Source organism: Pelophylax lessonae (assembly GCF_965119305.1).
Source record: "Pelophylax lessonae genome assembly, chromosome: 3".
Lineage (NCBI taxonomy): Eukaryota > Metazoa > Chordata > Amphibia > Anura > Ranidae > Pelophylax > Pelophylax lessonae.
The window spans coordinates 616,205,600-616,228,055 of record NC_138770.1 but is presented as its reverse complement, the minus strand read 5'-3'; the positions used below and the strand labels follow the sequence as shown (position 1 = coordinate 616,228,055).

The window sequence follows — 22,456 nt, the reverse complement described above, 5'->3', positions numbered from 1 at the left end:
TTCTGTCATGTAAAAAAAATGAGACAAAGATAAATAATTTCAGAACTTTTCCACCTTTAATGTGACCTATAAACTGTAAGACTCAGTTGAACAACAAACTGAAATCTTTTAGGTTGAGGGAGGTAAAAACTAAATAATATGGTTGCATAAGTGTGCACACCCATAAACTAATACTTTTTGAATCACCTTTTGATTTTATTACAGCACTTAGTCTTTTTGGGTATGAGTCTATCAGCATGGCACATCTTGACTTGGCAATATTTGCCCACTCTGAAAATCTGTGGAGTGATCTGAAGAGGGCTGCGCACAGGAGATGTCCTTGCAATCTGACAATCGGATTCAGGTCTGGGCTCTGGCTGGGCTTATCCAAAACTTTAATCTTCTGGTGAAGCCATTCCTTTGTTGATTTGGATGTATGCTTTGGGTCGTTGTCATGTTGAATAATGAAGTTCCTCCATGTTCAGATTTCTAGCAGAAACCTGAAGGTTTTGTGCCAATATTGACTGGTACTTGGAACTGTTCATAATTCCCTCTACCTTGACTAAGGCCCCTGTTCCAGCTGAAGAAAAATAGCCCCAAAGCATGATGCTGCCACCACCATGCTTCACTGTGGGTATGGTGTTCCTTTGGTGATGTGCAGTGTTGCTTTTGCGCCAAACATATCTTTTGGAATTATGACCACAAAGTTCAACCTTGGTTTCATCAGACCATAACACATTTTCCCATTTGCTTTTGGGAGACTTCAGATGTGTTATTGCAAAATTTAGCTGGGCTTGGATGTTTTTCTTCATAAGAAAAGGCTTCCGTCTTGCCACTCTATCCCATAGGCCAGACATATGAAGATTTGGGAGATTGTTGTTAAATGTACCACATAGCTAGTACTTGCCAGATATTTCTGCAGCTTCTTTAATGCTGCTGTAGGCCTCTTGACAGCCTCCCTGGCCAGTATTCTTCTCGTCTTTTCATCAATTTTTGAGGGATGTCCAGTTCTTGGTAATGTCACTTATATGCCATATTTTCTCCACTTGATTGTGACTGTCTTCACTGTGTTCCATGGTATATCTAATGCTTTGGAAATTCTTTTGTACCCTTCTCCTGACTGATACCTTTTAACAATGAGATCGCTCTGATGCTTTGGAAGCTCTCTGCGGACCATGGCTTTTGCTGTAGGATAAGAAAATGTCAGGAAAGACCTACTAGAACAGCTGAACTTTATTTGGGGTTAATCAGAGGCACTTTAAATGATGGCAGGTGTGTACTGACTCCTATTTAACATGAATTTGAATGTGATTGCTTAATCCTGAACACAGCTACATTCCCCAGTTATAAGAGGGTGTGCAAAGTTATGCAACCACATTATTTTAGTTTTTTATTTTAATCTCCACCCCCCTCCAAACATTTCAGTTTGTTTTTCAATTGAGTTGTACAGTTTATAGGTCACATTAAAGGCGGAAAAAGTTCTGAAATAATTTATCTTTCTCTCATTTTTTTACATCACAGAAACCTGCCATTTTAACAGGTGTGTAGCCTTTTAAATCCACAGTATATACTAAATCAACATATCAAATTTGATAATTTCCTCTACAGCACTTCCCACTAGAAAAGTGACGCTTCAATTGGTATTTATTGAGCATTCTTGAGGCATTTTCAATGCTTCATAAACACGAAGAAAACACATCAAAAACATCATAAATGCCAAAAGAGCGTTATTGAGCGCTGTTTCGATCTTCATAATCAAAACATGTTAGAAAATGCCCATAACCTAATATTTTGTTGTACAGCCTTTAGAGGCAATTACTGAAAATAATCAATTTCTGCAGCCTTCATCCAGATATCATCACATGGGGCCACTCTTCTTGAGCACATGGCTCCAGCTGTCTCAGGTTTGACGGGTGCCTTCTCTAGACTGCATCTTTCATCTCTTTCCACAGACGTTCCTTTAGGATTCAGATCAGGGCTTTTTAAAGGCCACTTCAAAATAGTCCAATATTTTGTCCTTAGTCATTCTTGGGTGCTTTTAGCTGTTTTTTGGGTCATTATCCTATTGGAGCACCCATGGACCTGTGACTAAGACAGAGCTTTCTGACACTCGGCAGTACATTTCTCTCCAGAGTTTTGAAGTTTCTTTGTGCCTTCACAAATTTAAGGCACCCCCCACCAGATGCACCGAAACAGTCAATAAACACTACCCTCCATGTTTCCCCATTTTGTTTTAGAAAGCTTACTTTTTTCATCTTTGAGCAAAAAGTTAATGTTACTTGCCAAAAAGCTCTTGTTTTGCCTCATCTGTCTACAGGACATTCTCCCAGAGGCATTGTGGCTTGTCAATAATCATTTTAGCTTTTTTTCATTTTTTTTTCTTCCAATAGTGGAGTCCTCCTGGGTCTTCTTCCTTTGAGTCCCTTGTGCTCAGAATGTGATGGATGGTGTGATCAGACACTAATGTAACTTTGACCTTGGAGTTCAGCTTAGATTTTTTTTGTAAGTTTTCCTTGGCTCTTTATCTACCATTCACACTATCCTCCCATGGACCTCAAACTTCCGAATGATATTTGCACTTGCAGTCACATGAATATGAACCTATTGGAAGTCTTATAAGCCTGTACTTTTAATATCCTGGTCTATAATTTTCAAAACGCTCTCCTTTTCTTTCCCTTGTCCATGTTCAGTATAGTTTATTCTTCTTTTAAATACAATTTAACAACTTGTCTACCAGGGAAATTTTTTTAATTCTTCATGCACATACTAAAATCAGCATTTTTTGCTAGAAATGACTTTAAATCACCCAAAAATACATATTTTCTAAAAGCAGAGGAGAATAAAATAGTGGCCGTTGCAACTTTTTTTTTTTTTTTACGATATTTGCGTAGCTGTATTTTCAGAGCTAAATACAACAACGTGAATTTTAGTGAGCAAAAACACAATATGATACTCAATTATTTTGTAAAATATAAAAGATAGGATTGTGTTGAGTAAATAGATACTAAACATGTAACACTCAAAATTGCTCACGCTCGTGAAATGGCGACAAACTACGGTACCTACATATTTTTGTTTTAAAATCCTTTACAGGTGATAAGTTTAGAGTAAACCATGAATTATGACCTAAAATGATCGCTCTCACTTTAACGTTTGCAGTTTTGTAGCGCAATCGCAGTTTACATACCCGAATGGGTCCTATGCATTCGTTTGCATTTGCAAATATGTGTAGGAGAGCAGAGGGTTCACACCTTCAGAGCTTTCTAGAGCCGCCTGAATCACTTTTATCTGAAAGCCCTTTACCATCTGGTAACATCCAAATCAAGCAGTAGCAGCCGTGAGCTTGCTTTAACCTCCTGCTGTTTATAAACGCACTTTGATAGACAAGGTGTTAAGGATAGGTCCATATTAAAATCATAAGAAACAGAAAAGTAGCTTACATAATTTTCAGCCATGAAGGGGTTAAAGAAAGTAATAGAAATTTGTATAAAAAAAAAAATAAAGGTTATATATATATATATATATATATATATATATATACAGTATATGACACACAATATCTCACTAAAGTGAGTACATCACTCACATTTTTGTAAATATTTTATTATATCTTTTCATGTGACAACACTGAAGAAATGACAGTTTGCTACAATGTAAAGTAGTGAGTGTATAGCTTGTATAACAGTGTAAATTTGCTGTCCCCTCAAAATAACTCAACACACAATCATTAATGTCTAAACCGCAGGCAACAAAAGTGAGTACACCCCTAAGTGAAAATGTCCAAATTGGGCCCAATTAGCAATTTTCCCTCCCCGATGTCATGTGACTCAATGTTACAAAATCTCAGGTATGAATGGAGAGCAGGTATGTTAAATTTGGTGCTATTGCTCTCACTCTCACACTGGTCACTGGAAGTTCAACATGGCACCTCATGGCAAAGAACTATCGGAGGATCTGTAAAAAAAAACAAAAATTGTTGCTCTACATAAATAAGACATAAGACAACACCTGGATATGACGCTGAGCATGTGCACACAACTTCTTTGGTCAACCACGGCGAGGCCTGTTCGGAGTGGACCCTGTCCTGTTAAACCGCTGTCTTGACCACCGTGCTGCAGCTCGGTTTCAGGTTTTTGGCAATCTTATAGCCTAGGCCAGTGATGGCCAAACTTGGCACCCCAGATGTTTTGGAACTACATTACCCATTATGCTCACCTACACTGCAGAGTGCATGAGCATCATGGGAAATGCAGTTCCAAAACATCTGGGGTGCCAAGATTGGCCATCACTGGCCTAGGCTATAAGATTGCCAAATACCTGAAACTGAGCTGCAGCACGGTGGACAAGACAGCGGTTTAACAGGACAGGGTCCACTCCGAACAGGCCTCGCCATGGTTGACCAAAGAAGTTGTGTGCACATGCTCAGCGTCATATCCAGGTGTTATCTTTGGGAAATAGAAGTAGGAGTGCTGCCAGCATTGCTGCAGAGGTTAAATGAGTGGGGGGTCAGCCTTTCAGTGCTCAGACCATACGCCGCACACTGTTTTAAATTGGTCTGAATGGCTCTCGTCCCAGAAGGAAGCCTCTTCTAAACATGATGCACAATAAAGTTGCTGAAGACAAGCCAACTAAGGACATGGATTACGGGAACCTTGTCCTGTGGTCTGATGAGATCAAGATACATTTATTTGGTTCAGATGGTGTCAAGCATTTGTGATGGCAACCATGTGAGGAGTACAAAGACAAGTGTGTCTTGCCATCAGTCAAACATGGTGGTGGGAGTGTCTTGGTCTGGGGCTGCAAGAGTGCTCCCGGCACTGGGGAGCCATAAATGCCAACATGTACTGTGACATACTGAAGCAAGGCACGATCCCCTCCCTTCAGAGACTGGGCCGCAGGGCAGTATTCTAACATGATAACGACCCCAAACACCTCCAAGACGACCACTGCCTTGCTAAAGAAGCTGAGGGTAAAGGTGATGTACTGGCCAAGCAGTATGTCACAGTACATAATAGCTTTCATGGTTCCCTCAATGAACTGTAGCTTCCCAGTGATGGCAGCACTCATAAAGCCCCAGGCCATAACACACCCACCACCACCATGCTTGACTGTAGGCAAGACACACTTGTCTTTGTACACCACACACGCTTGACACCATCTGAACCAAATAAGTTTATCTTGGTCTCATCAGACCACAGGACATAGTTCCAGGTAATCCATGTCCTTAGTCTGCTTGTCTTTAGCAAACGGTTTGCAGGCTTTCTTGTGCATCATCTTTAGAAGAGGCTTCCTTCTGGGATGACAGCCATGCAGACCAATTTGATGTAGTGTGCGGCGTATAGGCTGAGCACTGACAGGCTGACCCCCCACCCCTTCAACCTCTTCAAGCAATTCTGGCAGCACTCATATGTCTATTTCACAAAGACAACTTCTGTATATGATGCTGAGCGCGTGCACTCAGGCCTGTTCTGAGTGGAACCTGTCTTGTTAAACCACTGTATGGTCTTGGCCACCATGCTGCAGCTCAGTTTCAGGGTCTTTGCAATCTTCTTATGGCCTAGGCCATCTTTATGTAGAGCCACAATTCTTTTTCTCAGATCCTTAGAGAGATCCTTGCCATGAGGTGCCATGTTGAACTTCCACATTCACACCTGAGACATTGTAACACTAACGAGTCACAAGGCCCCCGAGGAGGGAAATATGCTAATCGGGCCTGATTTGGACATTTTCATTTAGGGGTGTACTCACTTTTGTTGCCAGCGGTTTAGAAATGAATGGCTGTGTGTTAAGTTATTTTGAGGGGACAGCAAATTTACACTGTTATACAGGCTGTACACTCACTAATTTACATTGTAGCAGTTTCATTTCTTCAGTGTTGTCACATGAAAAGATATAATAAAATATATACAAAAATGTGAAAATGTGAGGGGTCTACTCACTTTTATGAGATATTGTGTGTGTGTATGTGTGTATATATGTGTGTGTGTGTGTGTGTGTGTGTATATATATATATATATATATATATATATATATATATATACACACACACATACATAAATGTATATATATATATATATATATATATTTATTTATTATGCTATATATAGAGATGTATATACATACACACACACATACCATTAAAAAGTTCTGCGTAAAGTCTGGCTATATTTTTACACAAATATTTTATCTCATTTCTTACTGCTTTAACTAGGAAATAAATTGCTCTACAAAAATGGAGGAAAGTTTGGTCTCGGAGCCATAAGAAAATAAAAGATACAGCGGTTGTAAAGTTTCAGCAATTATCACTTTTTTCCCTTCCTGGGCTTCCAATCCCATTTAATGGAGGCACACTTAAAAGCATCTTGTGCTTCTCCCAAAGGGGAAGCTTTTTTGATTATCCACCACAGTGGCCTGAATTGGGAGCACATTTAATAAAGAAGAGATGAAGGAGCAGGGGTGTGTAAGGGGTAGATATGGCTGAGATGAATACGAAATCTGGGCCAGCCACTTCTGCTTTCTAATTAAGTCATATATTTAATTATCATAAGTATCACCGTAGCATGCCAGAGAATTATGTGTCAGAAGGGACAGCGTTTGGAAAGCGGAATGAGTTCCATCAGCCTCTGGGGCCGGAACATGGTGTGGAAAGGACTGACGCCGAACTCGGCTCAGCAAAGTATAAATTAAAGCCATGAAATGTGCAGAAATAAAATGGCAGACACTAAAAACTTGTGCTGTAAGTACAATAAAAGTCACTTAAATGTGCTAAAAACTTTACAACCATTTAAGTGTCCTTCCAGATAAGCTGATCATGCTCTGATCAGCCGTCGGTTCTGGTAATTCTAATTATATCCGTTTCTGAAATCTCTTGGAAAGTGAACCTGTCAGCTATTTTACACTTTCCAAAGTAACAGTCCTGCCTGTGAGTATGCACTACCATGTTTGTCAAAAAAGACTTGGCGTGCTTCTCTGACCTTGGTTTCGATTTATCACTAAAAGCTTGACTTCCTTGACTCTAGGACTAACCCCACCCACTTACTATCCTGCTGTTATCAAATCAATGTGCCACAGTGGCCATAAATGGTGCTCTTATTAGACAGGAGGAGGTGGTGGTGGTGGTGGTGGTGGTGGTGGGGGGGACGGGGGGACAATGCCAAGTGTATGAAAGTTCATATTAAGGTGCTTGTAAACCCTTACATATACTACCCAGTGAAGTGACTGGCCTCAGGTGATACACAGAAATGAGACAAATCCTCCTACATAATTTGTACCTGTTTATCTGCAGTCTTCTCTACATCAGTTAAAAATCCAGCATTTATAAAGCTTGTCTAAGCTGTCAGAAAAAGGGGGAGGAGAGTTTAATTATACACTGCAGAAGAACGTAGTGGGAGCTGATTGGAGGGGAGGGAAGGGACAACCCCCCCCCCCCTTTGCACACAGGAACAGAGCTGAGGCAATCAGCTGGAGGTCCCTCCCGTCACCATTTTGCTCCTGGAGTCAGGAAAATGTGTCAGAAGTAGTTCTGATAGGAGAGGAACGAAGCAGCAGAAATTAGTGCTCTGGATTTAGACTAGTACACACTATAGAGGGATATGCTTTGTTCAGATATGTCGTCTGATGTTTACAACCACTTTAATGTACTCATAAGTAATGTTGGGCTGTCTTTCTCCGCACAGTTTTGCTCCACTGAGCTGAAAACAGACCCTAAAGGATATGTTCACCTGTTAAAAAAAATAGCTGCACATCTTTTTTGCAGGTGAAAATATGTGCATTATAATTATTTTCATTACGAGTCTGTAAAACATTGCAACCGTGACCAGAAGCAGGTGCAATCTCAGGCTCCTGCAGACTGTCAGTGTAGCTGTCTGCCAGCACCTTGTACAAGCAGGCAGTTACTGAATGACAGGAAGGATCAATGAACTACCAAGAGTGCTCACCAGCGCCCTGGTAGTTAATTTAAAACTACAACCCATCAGCCGCAATGCAGAACTGAATGAATGATGTGGCCGGGTGGGTGGATCCCTGCATGGCAAAGTTTTTTTTAAGTTGTGACAGTGGGTGCAGGGATAAGATCTCCAGCCCGTTGTCACAATGGTTTGGGGTTTCCTCAGTTAGTAACATGTGACCTGCAAATAAAGATGAACCCCAGCCTGTAACTGGCTTTTGCAGCAAGGAGCACATGGAAGGGGGACGCTTCTCTTCTGCAATTTACTTTAAATTTTTAAGGACTACATGTCCAATGTTACCTTGCTGCCTGTAAGTAATGATTCCTGCACTGACTCCGCCTCCTGAAATTACTCCTCTCAGCCCCTCTGAAGTTTAGAAGGCAGGCTCTGTGAATTTTTTGATACAATAGTGCCTACCCACAGGGCATAGTGACTACGTGTTTACAGGAGTTTTCCCTTGAGAAAGTCACCACGTGTTGTAGTGACCCAACGCGTCGGGAGGAGCCGGGTGACATCACTTCTGGTCCACGGCTGTGACCGGAAGTTCAGATTTACTGCACCGCTATTGCGGGAACCTGCTGATATGCACTTTATCCACAACGGAATTGTACGTTTTTACTATTGTTTTCAATAAGGTTATTTGCTGTACTACACCCCAAAGCCCCTTTTCCATTATGTCCTTGCATGAGGGAGGAATAAAAGAGGACCTTCCAATTATATCTGTGGGATAGTGATCTATTATATCCTACAAGCCGTCCTACTGTCATCACTGGAGCTATACAGAGAAGTTGGTTAATTTTGAACAACGTCTGATTTAGTCAGTCTGGAGGTGAGCAGCCATTGCACTCAGTGTCAGATATTCTGTTTGGGGATTGCTCACATCGGTGACATGTTTTGGAGTGAAAGTTTGCATCACATGTTCAGATCACCATTATTTGATATTTCTTGCACTTTGCACATGGACTTATTTTTCATATTAATTGTATTTATTTGTTCACATTATAAGATCTTATACATTGCACCTGCACTTTAGAAGGACTTTTATGCATTCAGATTATGATATATATATATTTATATGTTTTTGCACAGTTCATTGATTTTATGATTATTTACGTTTTGGAGTTTTTCATGTGATCTTAGTGAGTAATTTATTCACTTTGAAATTAGCGCCGATTTATTTCACAATACTTACAATATTTGGGGATATTCACAGGTTTACAAACTTCAAGATCTTTCAGAATATTAGGAGTAAGCTAGAAATAATTGAAATACTTCTTTCCTACTTCCTTGCTCTCTAAGGTCACTTGGCTATGTGAAGTATTATACGGTACACCATGTGCTCATTTCTGTACACTGGGGAAATGCTGTGGGATGAGGATGACAGGGATGCTGTTCGTCCCCACTGATCCCCCATTCGTAGGGCCCTAGAAGAGGGGCTGATTTGTCAGTACACCACAGCATCATCCCCATCTCTTCACCCCTGCGATAAGCTGTTGGGGGGAGACATTAAATACGATTGGGCAGGAGAGGGTATATTTTTGTTGTGTACCAGGCCAGACCTTTATGATTTCTGAGCATAGTGTAATTCATAATGACCATATGATGGGTTTTTTTTGTATTCTAAAGCACAGCTAATGTACCTTGTTTGTAGTCTTTGTACCTGTTGAGTTTTACTTTTTCTGCCAAAAATTCTCAATAAAAACCTTTTAAAAAGAAATAATTGAAATACAATGTGGAAATTTTAACCAATGCAGCGCCAGAAGATTAGCAGCAAGCGGAGGATGGGACATTCCTGCACAAAATGGGATATACTTCATTGCAGGTAAGTTGGCTCATTAAAGCTATAGAGATTTTTTATTTTTTTAATTAAACTTCCGCTTTAACAATAATTATTCCAAGGTTTAAAGCAATATCAGCCACATTGAAAATCACGACTAAAATGTTGATGCCACATGAAACCTGATGTTAATCTAGAAGTTTCTGCATGCCCCTCTGGAGCTGGATTCACTGTCCAATTGTGGCTGGAGGTGCTGGAACATGTTACACAATACACAATTTCTATTTGGGAATTAAAAAAAGAAAAGAAAAAAAAAAAAAAACACCAAGAGGGAGCTGCAGGTATATTTGAATTATAAAATTAAATATAAAAAGACCTGGCTGAGGCTCTACCTCTACTCACTTAATTATAAAGTCCTCCAAAGACCATTTATTGAAACTTACAGGACCTAGGAGACAACTCGGAAGTTGATACAACATATACTTATATCACAAAATATAGATAAAGACAAAAAATAACTTCCACCAAGATTACAAGAACACAATTAAAATTATATTTAACCAATTACTTAATAAAGAGAAAAAACACACAGCAGCTGCAGCAAAAGCATCCCCCAAGAAAAAAAAGTCCTTGAAAATATATATCCTCAGTAGCTCCTTTTTGTCCCACAGAAATTGTTATGAATATATTCCCAAAAAAGGGGACATAATATTCTCATATCAGTTTCAAATATTGTATCCAAAAAAACAAGGAGTATATCATATGTGCTCAACCTGTGGCCCTCCAGCTGTTGCGAAACTATAAGTCCTATCATGCCTCTGCCTTTGGGAGTCATGCTTGTCATGGTCAGCCTTGCAATGCCCAATGGGATTTGTAGTTCTGCAACAGCTGGAGGGCCACAGGTTGCACACCCATGAAACATATCAAACAAGGTCCAAAACTGAAATTCAACCAGACCACATATTACACATTTACTTTATCCTCCCTATTGCACATGGAAATCTGAAAGATTGGCAAAGCAAGTCCCAAACCTCAGCCTCAATAGGACCTCATACTGCAAGAGATTTTGCTTCATATAGGTAGGCAATGCTGGAAAACTCCAAGGGAAGGCTTATATGTTTCCATATGTTTGCATATACTATAACATAATTGAATCATGTATGTACGGTAGATAAATACAATGCTGTATATTAAGCTCTTCCCAACAAGCAGCCATAGCCCTCTCACTGGAGCTCTCTTTAGGTCACCAAGCATGTGACATAAAATGTAGTTGCATGAAGAGGGAGACATCAGCTACAAGCCAAATGCTAATATTTATCTTGATAGTAGAAGAGATACACATCAGGCATAGGAGATCCAGTCCATCCTATGAGGCACTGATGATCCAATCAATTTATGTAAAATGCTTGTCTGGTTCATTAGGAGGAACTTGGAAGAGGGAAGGGGGGCTAGAGTGCCGGAAAAAAGGGAGTATGAGAAGGAAAACCTGTCCGGTTTTGCCGGTTAGACTGGCTGCACCAGAGGTATGGTCATGCCAGCTGCATCAGAGGTATGAGATATGGGCCCTTAACCAACTCTTCTCTTATCTTCCAATCCAACTCCGACACCTGACCTTAAAAATTTTCTTTTTAGCAGTTTTGGGCAAGAATTCTTACAAACATACTACAAAAGTTTGTGAATAGTCTTCCCAGAAGAAAGAAGGCAGTTAAAAATGCAAAGAAACGGGGGGTGGGGAGTCAACTCACTAAACATTCCCATGGTTTAGGAATGGAATGCCCAACAAACTCAAATATGTGCAATGGTCAGATCTCCACAAACGTTTAGCCATATAGTACCGGTTAGCTTAATGTATAATCAGACACCTCAGTGACATCATCATAAACAGCGTCATTTCACTTTCTTACCAGATGCTGTGGGTCCAGAGATCGGAGCGGCTTTCCTTCTCCGTTTGATGTCCCCCATAAACAAGGATCCTAAATGGACACTCGTTTGTCTAAAAGTAATTAACAAAACAAAACTGTTAACAAAGAGGGGGAAAAAGACGTCAGGCAAAATATACGTCCTCTATAATCTGGCCTTAAATCAGACGCGGCTCTGCGAAGATGGGCTGCATAATGCGGTCACCAATCTTGTTTATATCGAAACATAATTATGTTTGTTGACAAGCGCTCAGCGTATAAACATACCGTCATAAATTGTTACTGGAATGAATAATATAAAAGGAATGCTTTTTAATTTTAAGAGCTGGCAATCTTCCTGCCTAGATGAAAAAAAATAAAAAATTGCGCACTGAAGCCGCATGACAGGTAAATGGCTAAGATTAATTATCTGAAGAGATCACAATACGGTTTTCTAGGTTATCAATTGGTAACTAACACCTTACTGTCACATCGGCAGTTATTACAAGGAACCGTGGCAGCCGTTCATTTTAGAAGTGATATGCCAAAGAAAATTATTTGCGTTGGTATGTAATATAAAATACAATCATCTAATTGTTATAAGCATCCTTATTCAATCAGAATGTTTTTTTTTTTTTTTTTTTTATAACATGAAAACTGATGGCTTGGTCTTTGCTCCCCCATAGCTGACAAAATGAAGCACTGCAAAGAGAGCCAAACAGATTTTCAGAACTGGAGTTTAAGTGAAAAGGATAAGGGCGGATTTAAAACACAATTACCCCTTTGTAAATGCAGGCAAACAACATCCTAATTTTCTATTACTCTGGGAGAGCTGTCATCAAGGGTCCAACAAGTGTAAATCTCCTGTCAAGCTTAAAGCGGAATTTTACCCAAAACAACTTGATAAAAATTTACGTTATTTAGCAAGGAACATACATTCCACATTAATAATTTTGCTACCAAAACTTGTGCATGCTGTAAATTGCCTCCAGCATTGTTCCTGTTTCTCCTTGTTGGAAGCTGCCATTTTGCTGAAGCCCAGAGCAGCAATAAATCTTTAGGCTGTCAGCAGATTGGCCTCTACATTTTTGGCACAGTGCCAAAAAACCGAGAGCAACTGAGCATGTGCAGATCAGGGCGAGTAGGCACTTTTTAAAAAAAATTTCACATAGCAATACCTACAAAAGGGTCCAGCCTGAAATGATCTCGCAGGATTTATTTTCTGACTACAGTTCCACTTCAAAAGGGGGGCAGAGCGGTGCCACTCTCGTTCTGGGACAACGTCATATGAAGGTGCCCCAGAAAGGTTGCTCGGTCGTGCAGCGCGGCAATCATGGCCGCTCCATGTCCTGATCTTGGTAAAGAGCTGGTGACGGCGTTCTTTACTCATGTGATCGGCTGTGTCCAATCACAGCCGGTCACATGTAAATGTGGAAGTGCTGTTTATCGGCTCTACTCACCTCAAACTGACAGAGTGTGTGGCTAGGAGAACCGATCAGCGGCATCTCCTCGCAGGGGAGACCAGTACAGGTAATCAGGGCACTGATCATCAGAGCCCTGATTACAGTAAAGCCCCAGAAGTGCCCATCAGTGACACCAATCAGTGCCCATCTGTGAACTTAATCAGTGCCTATTAGTGATGCCAGTCAGTGCCCATCAGTGCCTGCATATTAGTGCCACCTCATCAGTGCAGCCTATCAGTGGCCATCAGTGCCGCCTCATTAGTGCAGGAGAAAAATTACTTATTTACAAAATTTACTGACAGAAACTAAGAAAAAATTTTTTTTCAAAATTTTCTTTTAGTAAAGAATTAAAAACCCAGCAGTGAATAAATGCCACTAAAAGAAAGCTCTATTTGTGTAAAAAATGACTGCGCAATTGTCATTTAAAATGTGACAGCGCTGAAAGCTGAAAATTTGCTTGGGCAGAAAGGGGGTGAAAGTGCCAGGTAGGTAAGTGGTTAAAGAGAATCTGAAGTCTGTGGGCAGAATTTCATACTCGCACTGTTTTGAAAGCAGCTTAATGGAAAAGTTAACCTTTTAACAAAAAATGAGTGAACATTGCAGGTAAAAAATGTGCATCTACCATTTCTTGTTTTGGAAGCTTGCAAAGCATCGTCAATGGTGGAGGATGTTTGGTGGATGGTGACAGGTGTGTCAGTTTTGGAATGTGGGCGCAATGGTTGTGCTTTTTAAGTTACTTACTCTGCTGTCTCGTTTGGGACACTGATAGCTGCTAATGCATGATATGGATTTCTGCCTGAGGATTTATTTGATAACATGGCCCGGGTATAATTGCTTCACTATCCCTTCTATGCCACTCTATGGTTAAAGGGCCTGTCTGGTCTATGCCAAACTATACTATACTTCTTATCTGTCATGTATCACAAGTCGTTCTGCCATCGTTATTGGGGCTCTCGAGTTGATATGATACATGTCTTTGCAGCCAAGGTATAAGGTCCTGAGGAAGCGTCGTTCTCCTGGATGTTTAGCAGAGATGGTTTAAATGTCATATCATATTATGAGAGCAAATGTTCTTGTTTTATGTATTTTTTAAGATTTTGTAATAACTATTGATATTTTATACTAATAACATATGCCCATTCCTTTTTTTGGTACCAGTAGTCCTAAATTACATTTTGTTTTTTTTGTAGCGTCTTAGAAGGATCAGGTACCATTTTGTAGCCTTTTTCTCTTGTTGAAATTTCTCATGCAGATAGCAGAAGAACAAGACAGCATACAGAAATCACACTTCATGCTTTTGATTGAGGCATGGGCACACTAAAGAAGGATATGCTTTGTTCATTTGGCATGTCAGAAGTTTAAACTACCGTATTTTCCGGCGTATAAGACGACTGGGCGTATAAGACGACCCCCAACTTTTCCAGTTAAAATATAGAGTTTGGGATATACTCGCCGTATAAGACTACCCCTTCAATGCAATGTCTATAATTGAGAATACCCTTAGAAGATACAAAAAACAGAAAAGACTGTCCACTCAATACAATTCCTTTAGAATGTCTAAGCAATATAGAATTAGCCACCACTACAGATGTTGAAAGCCTTTCAATATTTTTTGGGAATCACTATTTCCTGCAAATATTATCAGGATAATTAGGGAACCACAAGTGTTCAGGTAAAACAGTATCGCTCTTTTTATGATCCAGACAATCTGTCCAGTTTATGAATCTCCAGAAACTGAACATGTCTACATGATTATATTTCAGTGCCTTAAAAATGTTTATGGTTAGCCTTATTTGTGAATTGTGAATAGCATGAATCATGCAATTCATGACAGTTTGTTAATTTAAAAGGAAGTCTTATATGATCAATACCTTAGAAATTCCTCCCCCCTCCCTCCCTCCCAAAAAAGAGGAAGTGATATGCAAATGCAATTATTTAGGATTAAGTATTTTCTGTAAGTATTCGTTATTATATTAATACATAACTACTGTAATGTTTATTTGTGTATATGTTTTATGGGGGAAACGATTTACGGTTTTATTAACAGGTAGCGCCTTATAGAATTCTCCCTTCTTTTTTAGCATTAGGATACCGTAGGTCTCCTTGTCAGTCGTTATCCCTGCCGCAAATACGCATGCGCCGGATCTTCTCGCGCATGCGCGCCTACACAGCTTTACAGCGGGCCTCGGGAGCGAGACGCAGTGACACAGGAAAGCGGAGAAGAAGGTAGGATACAAGGGCAGGCGGGTCAGACGGGTGAAAGAGGCATGTAGGCATGTTTTCCCGACACATCAACGTTCTCTCCATACCCCGGGCATACCGCAGATGTTTTTGAGCAAACCCCCCCCCCCACTCATATTCTACAGTTCGGCGTATAAGACGACCCCCGACTTTTGAGAAGATTTCCAGGGGTTAAAAAGTCGTCTTATACGCCCGAGAATACAGTATAATTCTTCAACTATGTCGCTGTACACCAATTTAATTTGGTATTATTTACCACCAGTTTTGTTTTCTATGAACTGGAGGTACATTTTTTTTTTTTGGTGCAGTAATAGTGCCACTTTGATTTTTGCATCTGTTGAAAAAGATTTTTTTAAAGGGCCAGATCATCAGAAAAAGTGTTAGGGCCTTAAAGGAGAAGCATGGCAAAAGCTATTTTGACCATTCTTCTCCTGTGGATCACAAGAGTGTACTTAGTATTGCACTCTAGTCTGCTGTCAGCTGACATCACATAGCCGGTCCAGGCTGTCCAGGGATTCTGGCAATGTTGGGATCCACCCAGATGCCTGAGCGGCAGCTGGCTCAGCGTCTTAGCATGCTTCTTAGAGCCTGAGCCAGCCCTCCGGAGGGGCAGAGCACAGAGTGGTAACTGACAGTGCTCAGAGCGGAGCTGAGAACTGAGTGATCAGTGGTCTTTGTCTGCTCAGTTCTTGGCGTAGAGGCAGTGTTCAACAGCTGCAGCATCAGATCAATGCTTCCCCAACATAGGTGAGTGTGTAAGCTTATTTTTTTTTTTTCTTATCCAGCACTTCTCTTTTATAGAATCCCCCAACAATCTTTCCTCATTCTTGCAGGTTGACTGGTGTTAGGCTACATTAACCGTGTCCCATCCAGCAACGATCTCGGTTACTGCAGAAGAGGTGTCAGTGTTTCCAGCCGGTGATTCCGAAGCCAGTAAAATTAATGCGAATGGCTAAAGAGCCAATGGATTACTTTTACAGGCGGTGGAAGGGTATCCCACCCCCCTCACAGACGCAACTGCCGACATCTGGCTCTGGGCCCACAAGTCTCAAACACATTTACATTTGCTGTCTAGACATGGTCTTTTATGGAGAACCAAATTCTGAAGCTTTTAAAGAGCTGCTATTGCCGCTGTGTGACTGCCTTTCTTCAACTGGCAGCTCTGGAAAATTCCCTCATCTTATTGGGTTTTAGCACCTCACCTCTGCTTTATTTTACACACAGTGAGAAGATCTGATGTTGTTTCTCCCTCTGTGTGATGTCAGAACCAGAAGCGATGACAATTTTGCCACTTTCAGTTTCGGCTCCTTGTTTACCTGCCTGTTACTGGCCAGTAAAGCAGCCGATCAGGTTGATCTGTGTCTGATTGGCTATTTTGGAGGCCAGAGGAGAGGCCTGTGGTCTTGAAGACCCCAGGTTTCTCAATAACGAGGACCTGTCATAGCTGATGCTGTCACAAAGGATATTGTTTATCCCTTGTGATAGCAATAAAGTTAATTAAAAGATAAAATAAAGAGACAATGTAAAATGGGATTTTGACTTATCGTAAAATTCATTTCTCTGATGTTCACTGATGGACACAGCTCCTGATCTTCTTAACCACTGGGTTATACTGCCCCCTACAGGAGTAGGACACTAGGCAGAAAAATAACTTGACTATGCCTATGGGCAGTCCCAGGAGGTATACTCCCCCTTCTGCTATAGGTACTCAGTTTTGTTACAAGCAGTGTTAGAAGAATTACAACTCCATAGAGGGGTGGGTGCTGCATCCGTCAATGAACATCAAAGAAAGGAATTTACAAGAATTTAAAAATCCCATTTTCTCTTTTGTTCATTGACGGACACAGCTTCTGATCTTCTTAACCATTGGGACGTCCCAAAGCAGTGTCAAACATGAGGGGTGGGAATAGCAAGAAAAAAATTCCCAAGGCTAAACCGTAGCCAACCAGGTAACAGGAGCTCAACCAAAACAACTTGAGCCCACCTAAAAAAACATTACACCCCCAAAGAGGGAACAAGCCCCCTAAACAGAAGCCTGCAAAACCCTTCGATCAAAAGAGGCATCCGCAGATTCCAACACATTCACTTTATAAAAATTTTGTGAAAGTGTGCACTGACGACCAAGTAGCCGCCTTGCACACCTGCGTTACTGAAGCCTGATGATGGAAGGCCCCAGAAGCACTGAGAGCCCGTATAGAGTGCGCCTTCACAGGGAAAGTAGGAACCTGATCCTTAATCAAATAGGCCTGAGTCACCGTCTGTCTAGACCATCTAGAAATGGTCGAAAAAGAAGCAGATAGTCCTTTGAGGCCAATCCGTAAAGACTCCGTAGCTGCCAGGTACACCCCATTGCCCGAACCACATCCAAGGAATGCAACGCAATTTCCTTAGGATGTTTTGGCCTGGGACACAGGGAAGACAACAAACAAAGAGAAGTTGCATTAAAGGCTCAAACAAGGGTAGATGGTGGGTAAAAGGTGTACTTTATTGAAACAGGTTAAAAAACTGCAAAGGCAATAAATGAATGCAAGGTATAGTAAACTCATGGACATTGGATAAAACCACAAAACATAAGGTCCGCCTCTAAGATGACACTAGTACCCCACTAGGGCTCCACCCACCACCCAATCAACACGGAGCCATCAAAATAAGCCACCACCCCAGTGCACCTGCCCACCTCCAAATTCGCAGACAGATGGAGAAAATAATGATTTCCCAGTTAGGGGTAAGGATACAAAACTTCACATAAATTGTGATTATTATAATGTAGGTGCCGTCAGACTTCAATATTGAATTAGTCCATAGGAAGAATAGCAAAATTCATAATTAGGACATCAGAGGGGGAGGGGCTAGGTGTCACAGATTGGAAAGGCTTATGTTTCTCCCACTGGGGTCAATGGGCTTGATATCTCCACAGCATTAGAATCCGGCATTAAGGTACAGTTTATGAAAGGAGATCCTGAATAAGCATCTATTAATGATCAAGGCATATGAAGCGATGGCAAAGCAAGCAGTGCAGGAAGTTTTAGCAGCATGGCATATTGCAGACAAACAGGTATAGGTTCAAGCAGCATGTGATGCTCTACTACTCTCTAGACTCTTGGGGCACCTTTGGAGGAGGTACTGATCCACTTGGGGGTGGGGGCCATGACCAAGGTCCTCCTGAGTTCACAGAGGTAAATGAAGGTGGCCCAGTGGAGGTACATGCAATATAGATGAACCCTCCGTGCCCAGGTGAGTGTCACACGTGGTCATACCTCACTACCTTGGCTCCGCCCACCACCGCAATCTCCACGCTGCTCCTGTCACGAACGGCTGTACTTTGACTACATCTCTCACCCCACTACGATCACGGCAATCTCCCGCTTCTCTGGCTGGCACCACGGCATCTCAGTACCTTCTACTGAGCATCTTGACATCCTATATCTGCACGCCCCGGAACCCTATGAACGCTGTTCATCTGACATGTGAGTCCTGGCTCATCTACGCTTGACTGCTGCTGGCTAACCCTGCTGCTTCTCTATACTGACTGAAGATGTATGCTTTTCCCTGTTTGCTGGGAGTGTGAAGCCTCCTCTCTATCACTCACCTCTCTATCACTCACATATAAAAATTTTATTTTTTATTTAGAAGTAGGATGTGTGGTGAGGTGACAGTGTGTTCATGGAATGTGAGGGGACTGGAAGGCACGCTAAAAAAGTAGCCCTATTTAAGATGGCCAGATCCCGACCCCCTTACCCCCACCACCACTGATCTACCCCCTCTCACCACCACTGCCACTGATCCCACCGCCCCTCACCACCACCACCACTCCACTGCTGCCACTGATCCCACCCCCCCTCACCACCACCCCTGCTGCCACTGATCCCACCCCCCTCACCACCACCGCCATGGATCCCACCACCTTCACCACCACTACCACGGATTCCACCCCCTCCCACCACCAGCACCACTACTGCCACTGATCCCAAGGGGGCACTCAGGTGGATATAAGGGGGCACTCTGAATGTACGGTTTTAGTACCTCCTATAAGAGTGCCCCCTTATAGCTTCCAGAATGCTCCCTTACATCCTCCAAAATGCCTCTTAGTAATAGTAAGGTCAGTGGCAGAAAGGTCGCACTTGTGACTGGGCCCTGATGTTCCACCACCATGTGGGGGCCTCAAGACAGCAGGAGGTGGCCCACTGCAGAACATGGGAAAGGCCCTGGGATGGGGTCGGGGGGGGGGCCTTCATGGTTTCTTGCACCCGGGCCCTGAAGGTTGTAGTAACGCCTCAGCAACTTAGCTAAATGGACAGAGGTACAGCAGTTATACCAAACAATGTCCTTGAAGGGCTGAGAATAGAAAGTTTTTTGTTTTTTTAAAACAGGCCCATTATGAAGAGGGTGAAAATACCGGCACTCCTGGCAAGGTCCCAAAAGGGTGACCATGTATCCAGAAGAAATCGTGAAGGTTTTTAAAGGCTATTATGTTGATCTATATATGTCTAAGGTAGGGGAGTAAATTAGAGAAATGGGAGATTGTATCCAGGGCTTGGCTATTCCGCATCTCTCAGAGGAAGATAGGGCATCATTGGAAATGCCTATTACTATTGAAGAACTACAAGAGGCAGTAAAGGAATAAGCTAACCATAAAGCACCAGGGCCAGATGGATTGCCAAATGAGATCTATGGGGAATATGGAGAGATAATGTTGCCAGAGCTGTTACAGGTGTTAAATGAGGCATTGGAAAAAGGAGAACAACCGGTATCAATGACAGAGGTTACAGAAGATTTGAGCTCAAGAGCTTTATTGTCCCCTACTGAAGAAGTCAATGCTCACAAGCACTTGAATATACGCATCTAGGGGGCAGGGACTCCAGATGGATGAGATCTGACAGCAGCACAGGAGAGCTTCTTGTGTCTCCCTTCATAGCATACAGTGTCTCCTCCAGCCCACACAGCTTCATGAGCAACCAAATGTGAGTGTATTTCTGAATTTACTCTACAATAAAATTTGCAAACAGAGAGCATTAGATCTCCCTATTTTCTCATTCTCTGACCACACGCTGAGACCAAGATTACTGAATGTGAAGAAAGAATCTTGTATCAGCCTGCACAGTGTCATAGGTTCTAGATGTGGCAACACGACCTGGCATACCTCCCTTATCTATTTAGCATTGTTTGACCCAGTGGTGAAACACGGGTATAAACCTAAGGGGCGAGGCCATCTATAATTGGTTGTGGGATCACCAGCACCTACGGCATCCACTTTTTGGTACGCGTGCACTTTATGGTCACTGAAGAGACTGTGTGATTGCACTTAATAACAGTGTGATCTACTATCCATGCTTTCTCCACTGGGCACCTCATTTCCTGTTTCACGGATCTTATATGTAGTTTTTGCCAATTTGCACATTTATTTGACGCGTCATGCTAAAGTTTACACTAATATTGTAGTAGCACTTTACACTTGGTAATTCAGTATATCTGCATTTTTGTACATATTTTTTGCATTTATGTTAGGTATACATCTATTAATGATGTGAGCACTTTATAAGTATATATAGCAATATTTGGTTTTGATTTGCCATTGTATATAGGGCACCCATTTGCACAAATCATTTTTGCTTGTTGCACCTTATTGGGATCAGTGGCGCTGTATCACTTTATTTATATATTGTCCCTTGTTGCTGTCAAAGCATTTGATAGCATTGAGTGGAATTTTTTGTGGTCGGCTCTGTTGGCATTTAAAGTTGGTCCCATTTTTATAAATTGGATTAAACTGTTGTATGCCAGCCCAAAGGGGCGAAAGTGAAGATTAACGGAAGATCCTTGGAATACTTCTCATTATTCTAGAGGACAAGGCAGGGGTGTCCTTTGTTGCTCCTGCTTTTTACCATGGCGGTGGAACCTTTGGCCATAGCCATTAGAACAGCAGAAGGTATAAGAGGTTTAGAAGAGGGAAGGAGGAGGAAAAGATTTCGCTACATGCAGATGATGTCCTTTTTTTGGAAGATGTGAACCATTTATTGATCACAGTGATGGATATTGTGAAAAGATTTGGTTTGTTCTGGGGGCTTTCCATTAACTGGGAGAAATCTGTTCTCCCGGTGGATGGATTGGAGCGGGAGCTACCGGAGAGTGCTAGACATCTGCAAGTAGTAGAGAGTTTTAAATACTTGGGAATAAATGTAACAGTAAACCCTAAGCTGTATGTATTGAAAAACTTAGAGCCCTTAATGAAATCATTTAGAAAAAAGTGCAGGACATGGTTGTTGCAGCCTGATCAAAACTATATGGATGCCTCAGTTGTTATACAGCTTGCATAATTCTCCAATATGGATTCCTGCAGTATGGTTTAAGAAATTGGAGGGTCTTTTTTGGAAATGAATTTGGAGGAAAGGGCAGGCTAGAGTTCATCTGCGAGTGCTGCAGTTGCCGAGAGAAGGGGGGGTGGAGTTACTTCATGGCAGCCCAGCTATAACAAGTAGGAGGCTGGGAAGTGGGTAATGTTACCAACAGTTATAGCTCATGAGCCTTGTTGGCCTGTACCCCACATACATCGCTAATAGAGGCATTTGAAGCAAACTCTGTGTGTGTGTGTGTGTGTGTGTGTGTGTGTGTGGGGGGGGGTAGGTCAGTGTCCATCGGTACGGTTGCTGTGGAAGGTATAGAATATAACAAGATCAATATTTCAGTACTCAGGATTAACAGAGTATACACCTATTTGGGATAATGTAAATCAAATTGAGCTTATGAGACTGGAGATTATTAGTATTTGGAAACGGAAGGGAGTGATAAGACTATATAAAGCAGGGATATTGAAGACATTTCAGGAGTTGAAAGAGGAATTTGGGTTCTCAAACAGAGATTTTAATATGTATTTACCATTGAGACATGCATTGACAACACAATTTAGGGAAGGAGGACTAGAATGGAGTATAATCCCTTTGTTGAAAACTTTGATAAAAGCCACATCCTTAAAGGGGTTGATCTCAAAAACTATATAAAAATATATATATAAAACTACTGGAAAAAGACTCTCAGCTGTCTAGTAGAGTAAAATGGGAGGAGGACGTGGGGAATTTAACAGACGTACAATGGGATGGTATAGTGACCTCAATAAATAATTATTCATAGAGCATATTACACACCAAAAAGATTGTTTTA

The 22,456-nt window shown here is 41.6% G+C and overlaps 1 protein-coding gene across 1 annotated transcript in view; it reads right to left on the bottom strand.

Moving 5' to 3' along the window:
• Positions 1-22,456, bottom strand: part of GPATCH2 (G-patch domain containing 2) — a 303,764-nt gene that overhangs the window by 36,442 nt on the left and 244,866 nt on the right. Inside the window, exon 9 of the mRNA XM_082249587.1 lies at positions 11,607-11,695. Coding sequence (XP_082105713.1) covers positions 11,607-11,695 — 89 coding nt within the window. The remainder of the gene's footprint in view (positions 1-11,606; positions 11,696-22,456) is intronic.